The sequence below is a fragment of the Mustela nivalis genome, assembly GCF_964662115.1.
Source record: "Mustela nivalis genome assembly, chromosome: 4".
NCBI lineage: Eukaryota > Metazoa > Chordata > Mammalia > Carnivora > Mustelidae > Mustela > Mustela nivalis.
The window spans coordinates 110,813,196-110,826,909 of NC_139023.1; the positions used below are offsets into that span (position 1 = coordinate 110,813,196).

General features: G+C 37.7%; 1 protein-coding gene across 2 annotated transcripts in view; it reads left to right on the forward strand.

Moving 5' to 3' along the window:
- UNC5C (unc-5 netrin receptor C) overlaps positions 1 to 13,714 on the forward strand; it is a 358,142-nt gene that overhangs the window by 232,760 nt on the left and 111,668 nt on the right. For both annotated transcript variants that reach the window (XM_082728148.1, XM_082728149.1), the window contains exon 3: positions 3,022 to 3,165. In XM_082728148.1, the coding sequence (XP_082584274.1) occupies positions 3,022 to 3,165 (144 nt within the window). The remainder of the gene's footprint in view (positions 1 to 3,021; positions 3,166 to 13,714) is intronic.

Here is a 13,714-nt window from a genome sequence, read left to right on the forward strand (position 1 = left end):
AGGACATTGATTAAAATAATACAGTAACATTTTCATGGAAGAGTGAGGGATTTAGATATGCCAGTTACTTGAAAATTATTTTTATTTTTAGTTTTTAAAAGATTTTATTTACTTATTTGAGAGAGAGAGACAGCATGAGTGGGTGGAGGGGCAGAGAGAGAGGGAGAAGCAGACTCCCCACTGAGCTGGAGCCCAAGGCAGAGCTTGATCCCAGGACCCCAGGATCATGACCTGAGCCAAAGGCAGCGCTTAACCAACTGAGCCACCCAGTCAAATCTTGAAAATTCTTTTTAAATGGTATAAAAACTTTTTAAATAGGGGGCGCCTGGGTGGCTCAGTTGGTTAAAGCCTCTGCCTTCGGCTCAGGTCATGATCCCAGGGTCCTGGGATCGAGCCCCGCATCGGGCTCTCTGCTCAGCAGGGAGCCTGCTTCCTCCTCTCTCTCTGCCTACCTCTCAGCCTACTTGTAATCTCTGCCTGTCAAATAAATAAATAAAATCTCTAAAAAAAAAAAAAAAACTTTTTAAATGGTGTAAAACTGTGTAAGCATAAAAGCCTTGTTAATTTTCAAGACTTTAAAAATCACTTTAAATATGTTTAATAAACTTTTGGCCATAGAGATGTCGTATTAGGACCTTGCCCTGCTTTGGGCTTACAAAATCCACTTTCCTGGGCTTTATTTCAGTTCAGGGACCCTTGAGTAGATCTGAGGGCAGAGTTGTTTCTATGACTCAAGTCCTCTCAGTTCTCGATAGAAAATATTGCTTATTTTCCCAGGGGGACAGCATCTACTTCTGTTGGGCATTCATTAATTTTCCTGAAGGGTTTTACCCATTTAAGCATGTTGTAGGTTTAAGGGTAAGTTCTGGAATACTCTTTTTTTGGTGTCTTTAGGTGACACCTTCATGTCATCTATACCAAGAAGTCATAGTCAAACAGTTTAAGAAATCATACCTTCTAGGAACTAAGCTCTATATCTGATGCATATCATACATACATATGTGTGTGTATACACACACATATATAGATAGATATTAATTCTCATCTGATGATGTCATCTACTTGCTTAAAATACTTTAATGATATCCATGACTTTCAGAAAGAAGTTCTAAATCCTAAACATGGTGTGCAACAGATTCTCAAACTATAGGACACATCTAAATTCTTTAGGTGCATGCTAAACCACAAATCTCTGGGCCCAACTCTCAAAGTTTCTTATTCAATTTGAGTCTGGAGTGGGAGCCAAGAGTTTGCACTTCCAACAAGTTCCCATGTGATGCTGGTGAAACTGTTCTGGGACCACACTTTGAGAACCACTGGTCTACATCACTGTGTTTTGACTGATATTTTTCTTGTCTCTCTTCATCTCATGCCATTCTTGGTGCTCAACTGTCCTCTGGGTTCCCAATCCCCTCATTCTCTTTCTCGCTTCTTCTCATATGTTCTGTCCCTCCCCCTTAGATAATTTAACCAACTTAACTCATGTTGAATCCTTCATGCTAATTTGGGTTCACTTGTTATTTACTCTCATTTTTCTGTGTACTTCTCCTTTGTAGCATTGAACACAATTGTAATTAAGTAGTAAACTGCATATCTGTAGTTACTATGCACCCCCTTCACAATGATAGAAGTTCTTTGGGGGTAATGATTATCCTACTCACCAGAGATCCACAAGTCCCTGGGGCAATACCTTTTCCATAATGATATGAAATAAATATTTGTTCAATGAATGAATGAATGAATACATGAATAAAAAGTACAAAGCAATATATTTCATCTTTCATACTGTGCTTATACTTAACCCTCAGGGTCTCCCTGTTAGTTGTTTCAATAGGCATTTCATTCTGAAAGAATGTGCAGAAAAATTGGCAGTTACCCACATACATTGTTCAGATGATCCTTCTTGCTCAGTGCAAAGAGGCACATTGTAGAATAACTCTCTGAAAAAGACTTTGATTTATCAAGATAAATACTCTTCAAATGATAATCCCAGATTTTTAGTTCAACTTTTGTTATTCAAGATTACCTAATGCTATAAAATAAAATCCATTGTTTGAGAATTTTAGCTGGAAGCCACTTTTAACAGGATTTTGGTTACATCACAATTACAAAGAAACATTTGGGCTTTCGAAATATTATGCATGAAAATTTAAAGTCATACATTCTTTGAATAGAGTAGCAAGGATTTGTTAAATAAGACTGGCATTTTTTTTTAAAGAAAACAGTTTACTTTAATAACTAAAAATAACTATAAAAATAACTTAGTTTTAGATAAGCACCATATATTTATATAGTACTGGGTCATATTATAATAAAACCTGACATATTATATATAGATATAAGTTTGATTTTTGTACTTGTGATTACAGTTTTAGGTCATTCGCATTCCTTGTTAAGGAATTGTTAAGAAAGTTACAGTTACTGTAAAACTATATAAAGTGTTGTAAAAACTGTATATAGCTGTGTGGTACCAGATGAAACTATAATAAAATGTGATATATGCTTATATACATTAACCAATATATATTAATAATTTACATACTTATAATTATAGTTTTAGCTTATTCTCTGTCATTTCATGTGAGGAGTTAGGAATATTTAATCATTGTAAGGTTATGTATAGCACATGGATATCTTACCCATGACCTATATAACGGGGGCACAATCCTTAGAAGATGTGAAACCCGTCTTCATGTTTGACTATACCAAGGAAGCTAACTCAGCAGAGGGTGAATATTTGTCCAACTCTTTGGAAAAAAGTGTAATTTTGTGCTGTGATAGATCTACTCCACTTTCATCTTCTGATGAAAGTAGAAGGTTTGAAATAGCAAATAAGAAAATGAAAAAGTTGGGCATCAAATAATGGGAGCCAAAGGAAGATCACAGGTGGAGAGAGACAATATCTGGGCTGTTGATCGATGGCATCAAGATGGATCACTGCGGGGAAATACGTGGTATGATGTTTTGTAGTTTGCCAGTAATAAGGCTTTTCCTGACTTAAATCTCCCTTTCTCTTGGCAGGTCTCATTGTCCGGGAAGTGAGCATTGAGATTTCGCGCCAGCAAGTCGAAGAACTCTTTGGGCCTGAAGATTACTGGTGCCAGTGTGTGGCCTGGAGTTCAGCGGGCACCACAAAGAGCAGAAAGGCCTACGTGCGCATCGCATGTGAGTCATGGCGTACGAACATGCTTCAGAACCTGGGTGGAATGTGGGCAGATGTCGGCTCCCAGACATCTCTGCAGATTTCTGCAGATTTCTGCATTTGAGCTACATGTTCCCCTTACATCACCAGGATATATTTTTTGTTTCAAGACATGGACAGTTTCTCTTTAGGGATATGAAAGAACTAGTGATATTTTTTTTAAGATTCTGAATTTTTGTTTTTTTTTTAATCTGGTAAGAATTAGGCTATAGGAAAACCAACTCCATTTCTTGAATGAGTTTATTCTGCCAGTGTGTTAGAACAATGTTGATAAGTTTTACTACTAGAAATAGAAATTACCCATACAAAGCTTCTCTATTTATTTTTTGGAACCACTAGAATGCCTCAAAATACACCACTGTTTTCCAAACTGTGTTAAATTCTGGAGTATTCATGCTTATGAAGAGGTTAACACAGAACAGGGTTCCATAAGCAAATAAATGTGGGAAATATTTTTTTTGGATGAAGTTAAATAGGTTTATTCATTGCAAAATTCTCAGATTTTTTAATATGCTAATCATATTATGCCTAAGAAAGATGTTGCCTGTAGCTCTTCTGCAGACCCCTTTTCCCAAGGAGTGCTATTCACATCTTGAGCAGCATGAATGCTGCTTTACTCTGTCTTAAGGCTCCATATTGAGATATTTTCTCAAGTCTGAGACTGCTGAAATCCATGTGAACTACATTATTTGAACTCTTTTGTATGCGTGCATTTAATCAAATTGTTAGTGATGGATGTCAGTATCACCCACCTGTCACACGTCACTGAGTCCCAATGAGTCCCGATAGTCTTGGCTCTGAGGCTTCTCCCAGTTCTGTACTCTGCTCTTCCCTTGCCTTCTACTTGATCTAAATCACAGTGGCTGCAAACATATCCCAGTTAGTCTCCATGGCTCCCATTGTTTCGCTTTTCTAGTCCGTCCTCCATATTACCACAAATGCAATCTTTCTGAAACTCAGATCTCTGGACAGAGTGCCTCCCTCCCTGCTAAAATGTTATAGTGGCTTGTGAGATAAAGTAAAGATCCTTTACGGTACCTTGTGCCATCATGTGAATCTGCTAGGACTGTCAATACATAGTACCACAGACTGGGTGGCTTAACCGTAGAGATCTCTTTGCTCACAGTTCTGGAAACTACAAGTGTGAGGTCAAGGTGCCAACAGTGTTGGCTCCTCCCAGAACCTCTCTCCTGGGCCTGTGGATGGTTGATTTCTCCATGTCTTTGCACGTTCTTCCCTCTGTAAGTGCAGGCCCAGATTTCTCTTCCTGTAGACACACCGGTCATGTTGGATTAAAGGCACTCTAAAGACCTTGTTTTAACTTCGTCACCTCTTTCATGGCTTTGTCTCCAAATGAAGTCCCATTCTGAGGTCCTGATGTGAGGGCTTCGACATGTGAACAATTCAGCCCATGACAACCATATTTCATAGTTTACACATTCAACCTATGTTTCCAGCTCCAACCAGAGAGAATGTTTCCATTTTCATCACACTAGATTAGCAACTCTTTGATGTCTGTGCTTTCCAGCTGTTGTTCGCAATGAAGGATTTCACCCTTCTCTTACTTCTGTTCATTATTTGTAAACATTCATTTATTTAACAATATTTAGTAAGCATTTAGTCTGTGCTTGGGACAGTTTTAGGTATTGGGTATGTAGCTCAAATCAAAACAGTTAATCACCTGCCTTTGTGAAGTTTATGTTCAGGTGGGCAAGGGCAAACTCAAAATCAAATAGATGATAATCACGACCAGAGCAGATGGTAAGCGCGATGAAGAGAAGTAAAGCAGGAAAAGAGGGTATGTTGTCCTGGGGGAGGGTGGTCAGGGAACTTCTTTGGGAGATGTTCACAGTTGAGGAAACATGAAGGCAGGGAAGGGGGGCTCGGGCAGAGGGAGCTGTACCTGCCACAGGTACCAATACTCAGAAGCAGGCATGCACTGGCCCTCCCAGGCAGTTGGACCAGGACACTGTAGGTCTAACAGCTTTGGTTCTTAGCTTGAGAAGAGAACCTCTGAGTGTTTTCAGCAGAACAATTCATGATCTGACTTCTGTGTTAACAGAATCATGACTTGTGTTGAGAATAGATCAAGGGTAGAAGCACAAAACCCAGTTATGAGGCTGAGTCTATGAGAGATGTTAGACTTGCATGGATTAGGAGCAGCAAAGGGGGTGCATCCTGGCTCCTGGATGCAGCAATTCTCCTTACTTGTGGGGGAGGGGAGAGGGAGATGTTCCAAGGCCCCCAGTGGATGCCTGAAACCACAGATAGGACCAACCCCAATATAGGCTGTTTTTTTCTGTCTATATCTGTAATAAAGTTTAATTTCTAAATTAGGCACAGTAAGAGATTAACAACAATAATGATAAAATAGAACAATTATAACAATATACTGTAAGAAATGTTAGTGCATGTGGTCTCTCTCTCAAAATATCTTACTGTTTTTTACCCCTCCTCTTCTTCTCACGATGCTGTGAGATGATAAAATGCCTGCATGATGAAGTGAATGGCACAGGCATTGTGATAATCATAGTGTTAGCCCACCCTTGACTTTTCTGGTGATAAGTCAGGAGGAGGCTCATCTGCTTCTGGACCTTAGCCGACGGTGGCTAACTGAAACCCCCGAAAGCAAAATGACTGGCAAGAGGGGGACTACTGTATCTTTAAGAGGTAATAGCTTTTGTTGAGAGATTGGATGTGAGATGTGAAAGAGAGAAAAGAAAGAATGATTCAAGAGGCTTGAACTTTTTGAAGAATTTGTTTCAAATGTCCTAAGTGAAGTCATTCCTGCCTCTTTCTGGGTCTCCAGAAAGATAGGCATCCCTTTCTCAATCCTTTCAGAGCAGTGTTTCCATTCTCTTAATGTAGGGCTTGTCTCAGTTGAATTATATTCCCTTGTTGTAATGTCTGTGTTTCATGCCAGCAAGTTCTTTGGAATCAATTTTGCTTAATTCAATTTTGCTTAACTTTATAGCGTTCATGCTTTGCACAATGCCTAGAACATCATAGATGTTTAATAAATTTTATTGAATTAAAACTGTTATAAAAAATTCTCAGTGAAGTTTATTAAAATGTTATATATATATATTAATCTTTCCTCTCAGAGTATATCTAAAGATATTTTTTCTTTGTCTTATATGGGTTCTCCAGGAAATAGACTCTGAGATGAGGACGTACAGGCAGGCAACATACTGAACATACTCTTAGGAATAATACCCATGCAGGCCATAGGATTTGGCAGGTATGAGAAATTGAGCTGCAGGACAGGTATGACTGAAAATAGCCCCATAGGGAGCTCTGGAGCTCGAATGGCCCTTCAGAGTTGCCCCACATAGACTAATCAATGGATGTGGGCCCTTGCTTGACTCCCAGCTCCCACCAGCTTGTGTGAACTGGGTCAAGTCAGCTCTCCTCAACTGAAGGCAATTCCAGGAGAAAGACACAGAGCTCTCTCATAGGCAACACTCCCAAAAGCGGGGTCAGTCCCGGAAAGGGATCTCATTGGCATACCCCTACATTCACTGTAGTCATTTACCACAAATCTTGAAGACTTTATTTTATTAATTATGAAGCCAAACGATATTTTTAAACATTTTGTAAAGAAACAAGAGACCAATTGTTTTGGTCAAATATTTAAATGAATCAAAAGTTAGCTTCTAACTATAATCAAAAGAGGTACAAGAATATAAGAGTATATCTTTATCTTTCATTGCTCTGTGTTTATTAATATCAATTATAATGAATATTTTAAATCACCAATTTATATTCCACACTAAATTGGCTTGCCTAAAAGCTGAAGTGCAAGGACTGTAGAGTTCCAAATGAAGAACCTCTTATTGTGCCAATTCCATGTATATATATGTGTGTGTGTGTATGTATATATATATATATATAGTATCATAGCATATGTATGGTGTGTTTTTATGTATATATGTATGGTGCATGTGTATGTATGTATTAGAGACACTCTATATATGTCTCTATTCTTCACATAAAAACTAAATACATGTAAGAATCCCATCTTTCTTTGTAATGTATTTTATCTAAACTTTGCTGAATGTAATTTGATATTTTCAAATAATAAGAAAACAAACTCGGTAAGAGATTAATTTGCCCATAGCCCCTTTTCATCTTCATGCAATAAGATTGAAGAACAGTTTGCCTGTATTTCTATACTTTACTGAACTCATATGTGTCTGTGGCCAAAGAAGGCCGTCCAATATGTAAAGATTTGGCTACATAGATTTATATCATGCTTAATTTAAAAAGAAAAAAAAAAAAGAGGTTAAATTTCAGTTCTCTTTGTTAAGACTGATTTCTACCAAACAAGTTCTTGCCAATATTCCACAAAGCTTGACAATTTCCTAGTTTGCCCTGTTTCAAGTAAGCCTGTGGGGCTTTGCCCAGTGATATATGACAGATGGCCATCACATAAACTGCAATTAAAGTTTAAATTTGTCCCAGGCAAAGATAACTATGATGCTAAGGTTAAATAAATGCAATTATGTCTCACCTAATTAGATTTATACTCATGTGTACAGTGGAGGGGCTCAACATTCTTTCACAAAAAAAGAAAGCTCTATTTTCAGAAGCTGATCAGGCAGGAATGAATACTGGCTGAGTGTTTGCTTATAATACATCATTTATTCAGCTATATAAAATATAAAAATAGTTTGTGACACAATCAAGGTAGAAGAGCAAACAAGGAAATATGGAAGTTAGAATTTAGCCAGGCCTAGGCTGAGACCATGACGTGCCTGCTTTAGAATGTCACACATTTACTAGAGGATTGTGTTGGCGTCCTGTGTGGGTGCTGTGGATTCCGCTGCAGAGCGAGGAGTTGCTTCTGAGAGATCTCAAGTCTATCCCCCAGTGGAGCCTTTATGGCAATATGCTACCAGTTTCATTGGGTTGTTTCTTCTGGTATCCCTTGTTATAAAGCCAGTAGGAAATTTCCTAGTGTTCAGGTAGGAATCATTCAGGCAAAACGTTAGCAAACACTGTCATTCTTCGGGCAATGTCTTACTTTTGATAGGGCTGCTATTTTGATGTTGTCATTCTTGGTGATGTGGTTGTAGTTGTTTGTGGGGAGGGATACAATGTCAGTAGCATAGTGGAATGGTTAGAGCACAGGGTTTGGAGCCAGGCCGACTTATATCCATATCCTAGTTCCATCACTTACTAATATGACCTTGGTCATGTGGCTTAACCCCTCTGAGCCTTAGTTTCATCAACCGTGAAATGAAAATGATAGGGTTATTTTAAGATTAAATTGGATAAACTTGTAAAGCCTATGGCATAGTGCCAGACACAAAACAAATGCTCAGTGGATGATAATAGGTGTTCATAACAACAGAAATTATGATTTAAACTTTATTTGTACATTTTGAAAACTTATCCATGCTGAGTTAACATTTCTTTTCCATTTTTTTATTTCTTTTTTTTTTTTCTCCCCCTGAGTTAACATTAACAACTTAAAAGGCTCTTCTTGTTTTACAACTTCATGTCCCAGGTCTTGGCTTTCAATCCTAGAAGATGAAATTCTCTGCCAGTTCACATACAATTAGATTGTAATTTTCCCCCCATGCCCGAGGATGGAGCAGCACTCCATATGGTCACCGTTCTCCTATGATTCAGGAGTCAGAGTGGATTTATGTGCACAGGGAATCCATCTTCCTGGGAATGGCAGGATAGTTCCTATGGATTTTTCTTCTTTATTCTGTGTGCAAACCAATAAATCACAAATGCCACTGGCTACAGATTGGAATATGATAGCTCCTGAGAAGAATGGAGGAGGATCAAGGTGGCCTTCTCTGCTCACCTCTCACTGCTCACTCGTCCTTTTCCCTGGGATTAGAACCACCTTGTGACCACCTGTGGGTTTGCACCAAAGCTTATTCACATTTGTGAGTCTGTAGTGTCTCTCTCATACTATCCAGAATAGCAGTGTCTAGAGACACATAATGCCAGCCACCTATGTCATTTAAACTTTTCTAATAGCCAACCTTAAAAAAGGAAAAGGAAACAGGCAAAATTAATTTTAGTAATATATTTTTTAATCCAGTATATCTCAACTATCATTCCAACAAAGTAACCAATATAAACACGTATTAATGAAATATTTTATGTTCTTTTTTTCATGGTTATCTTTGAGATCTGATGTGTTTACACCTACAGTACTTGCCCATTAAGACTAGCCACAGCTCGGTTGCTTGATAGCCCATGTGGCCAGTACTGGACTTTAGAATTAATGATTAGAATGGTGGCACTGTTTCAACCATTTCATTTCTCAACTCATTCTCAACTCACATGGTTACAGTTTTTTTTCCCTTTAATGACAACTCTTAGAAATTACTCTCTCAGCAAATTTCAAGTACATAACACAATGTGATTCACTGTAGTCACCGTCCTGCAGAAAACTATCCCCAGAACTTATCCATTCAGTAACAAAGTTTATACCCTTTGACCAACTTACATAGATTAGCTCCTCATTCCTTGCAACAATTCCATGTGATGGATGCGATAATCACTATTATACAGATGGGAAAACTGACAATAAAGGGAGATTAAAAGTCCTGCCTGAGTTTACAGCTGGTATATGGAGAAGCTAGTTTGACCAACAAGAGAGTCCGTGCTTCTAACAAATTCTCTGGGTATGAGAGGAAAAGCAGTGTTTGTGTTTATGTCAGGTGGTCATTCACAAAATTATCTTACTTTCCAGAGGCATAATGTTATAAACTCACTTTTATTTTGTGCAAAAGTATCAGAAGGCCTTGAGTTCCTGCCTCTCCCCTGTCGCTTGGTCTGCTCCAACCTCATCAGCTTCCTTGTTTCCAGAATGCAGTACACTCATTTCAAATAGAGGCTATTTGTAATACCTGTTCCTTCCCACCCAGAATATTCTTTCCCAACTCTTAAATGTGGCTCAGGCTCACTCTCGTCTTTCATTCAGGTTTCTGCTGAAGTGTCACCTCTTCAGCGGGGTCAACCCTGACCGATTTACCTAAAGCCCACTGACCCCAACCCTGTCACTCTCTTAACCCCAAACCTGCTTTCGTTTTTCTTGAGAGCATTTCTCTTCATCATTACTTGTTTCTTTTTATGTTGACTGTCTCTACCACCAGAATAGAAGCTTCACAAGATCAGGCACCTTATTTTCTTTATCATGATTCCCTCAGTGCCTAAAAATAGTGGGTTTTGTTTTTGTTTTTGTTTTTTTAAAGATTTTTATTTATTTATTTGACAAAAGAGATCGCGAGTAGGCAGAGAGGCAGGTGGAGGCGGGGGGCGGGGCGGGGAGCAGGCTCCCTACTGAGCAGAGAACCCAATGTGGGGCTCCATCCCAGGACCCTAGGATCATGACCGGAGCCAAAGGCAAAGGCTTTAACCCACTGAGCCACCCAGACACCCCTAAAAATGGTGTTTTGCACATGGTTAGTGCTAAGGAACTGAAGACATAAATAAACGGAATGAAATGGAATTAAACTGAAAGCATATGATGGAACAAAGTGATGATGTTATTCAATGCTAATGATATGTTCTTTAAGTAAAAATGTTTTCTCACCCTAGTAATTCAAGGACATCAAGTAAAGTGGTTTCTTCTGTGCTCCACCCCACCTTGAAACCTCCAGTACATTTTTGTACTTATTTTCTTCATAACATTTATCAACTTCTCACCTACTATGTGTTTGCTTATTTATTATGATCATGAGTTGTAGCCCATCTCCCCCACCCCCTGAGAAAGTGAGATCCACGTGGGCAAAGATTTTTGGTTTTTTTTTGTTTACTGATGAATGCAAAATGTCTACAGTGATGGCTGGTATATGTTGGACCTCAATAAGTCTCTTAAAGGAATTAATTAATTAAATTTCTGTTGTAGGGCAATAGTATCTTCAATCAAATAGATGTAATCTTGTGAATTATTATATATAGAAGTCATTGCTCGTGGCTTTATGTTTCTTTTCCATTCCCTACCTTTCTACGGGGCAGAAAACAAGATTAAATTATACAAAATTACAATGATTTGACCATATAATACATTTATTTAACCAGGTTTTCTGAAAGATTTAGGTTATACCATGACAGAGTGTTGCAGCCTAACAGCAAATATCTTGGTAGAGTTCGGCCAGTTTACCAGCACGCCAGAATAAATGGCCTGTTTACTAACATGCATTTCTGAGCTATGGTTTGATCCCTGTGCAACCATTTAAGCCCCTGATAAGCCAATTATAACTTACAGAGGCGAGATTTTGTATTAGATAAGATTAACTGCACAATTGAGATCTTTTTAGATAGTAAGACAGACATCTTTAACCATAACTTTCTTCCTGTTTCATGTAAATCTCAATTGTTATATTAAATAGTTGATTACGTGGTTCCTATTTCAAGATTAAAAACCATAAGACATACCTGTTTGCATCAGTCTGTATTTTTCCAAACATATTTTCTATTGTATTTGAACAGAAATTCCTAAGATCCACAGAGTTCCCACAAATCTATCGATATTTATAGCTTATGTTTATTCTGAGAGGTAGACAACCAATTGATAGAACACTGTCTCATAAGTTATATTTTAGGAGAAATCAGCTATCTGTGTGTTATAAGCATGGCTGCTAACCCACTGGACTAAAATGTGTCATTAAAATAATGTTTTATGCTGGATGAAAAGGGAAGTTTACGGCTAAACTGCTTATTTGCAAAAAAAGCTTGTCTGCAATCATTGCATTCATTTCTTTATACTCCAAGGAAAGAGCCTTAACTTTTTGATATGTCAGGTTCCTCATCTATAAAGTTGGCATGTTTCTTATTATTTTTCCCTAAGACATACCTTAAAAAATATTGTGATGGCATATAATCATTTTTTTTCTAAAACTAAAGATGCAATGTGAATAGAAGAGTGGCTTGTATGGGTTTTTTCTTCCTCTTCTCTGTAATGGATGTCATTTACAGTCCTAGCTCTAAAATATTTATTTTTTTAAAAAACCCTTTAGGAAAACTGAATACAAATATGTTTGTCCTATAAATGCCCCAAAGCCAAGAAATAAAGAATAGCTTTAAATGTGTTTCCTTCTGCAGGGACTTCTTTCACTCAGGATTTCTCCATTTAAATGACCTCTGTGCCATAAGGGATAGCCATCCCTAAGTGAAACTGAAGACTTTGCCAAGATAATCTTTCTGCTGATTTCTTTAAAGATCATTCCAATCTCTATTCCTGGATATAAACTATGATATTATTGGAATTGTCCGCCATAAATTCCTAAGAGTGGTCAAAAACATTACTTTTTAAAAATGTTGAAAGAGGTTGTAAATAAAGCTCCGATATAAACCCTCAATCTTATGAGGTCGATTCTATTATTATCCTTATTTTGCAAACTGAAACAGAAGCAGGAAACTTGGTAACTTAAGAACAGGGAACTTCGGTAACTTGGCCAAGTCACTTGTTTAGGAAATGGTAACGCTGAATTTTAAACAAACTTGTGACAATTCTTCACTTTTCAGCCTAATTATAGAGGGAGCTTCATGTAGTTCATTTTTGCTGTTTGGTTGGTTGGGTTTTGTTTGTTTTGTTTTATCTTTTAGAATATTTGAGGAGAAAGGGCAAGTAAAAAAGAGAACCCCATCTAACATTGTGTCCCTTAACATTTAATGATCACTGTAAGAGTTGCTGAATTAAAAAAATAATGATGGTTTTTAAAATTCCAGCCAAGATAAGATAATCTATTTCTGGAAAAGGAAACCATAGCAAACTTTTTAAAGTTCTGTGGCGTTAAGGTAGGCATTTTTTACTTTTAATAAGTGCCCAAGGTTCAGAAGACTAATCTAGACCTCTCAAAGGATGCCATACTGGTCAGTTCACAGCAGTTATTTCCCATTAAGGGGCAGAGTTGGTGATTTAAGCATAAGTGGTACTCTACTGTGACAACATAATTAGCACCTTTTATCATTAGTAGAAGAAAGATACTTCTTTTCCTTCTAAAAATGCAAGTATTGTGACTATATTTTACCATAGAATTGTTTTATTCACCAGAGGAGTGCTTTGAAAATACATTAAGACTAGTTTTTAAAAAGTTTTAAAAAGTGTTCTTCCACCCCTCTGTTCATTGAACAAGTAAAAGAACTAATCAAAAATTTGGAAATGTGAAAATGTGAGTCACAGTAAAGCAGTTGTGTTTGTTCACTGCAAGGACAGACCCATGTCAGAAAGTCCAGAAGATGTTTAGAAAGCCGAGCAGATAACTGCACCACGAACCTCTTCTAAAGACAGAAATTCCCTAGATCAAAAGCACACATTGTCAAGACCAGCTCAGTTTGGGAGGCAAGAAGCTTGTAAATGAATAAAGTAATTTATTTATTTAATTAAATCTCAGTACAACCAGGAACTCTGTAAAAGTTTGACAGCTACACGGATTTGGGGCTCGGTAGAGTGGTCTCTGAATGAGGACAGTTACTGAGGGCTTTTAGGTAATAACACTGCCCTCATAAGGGTTTTTATGTGTATTCTTTTATTTGATC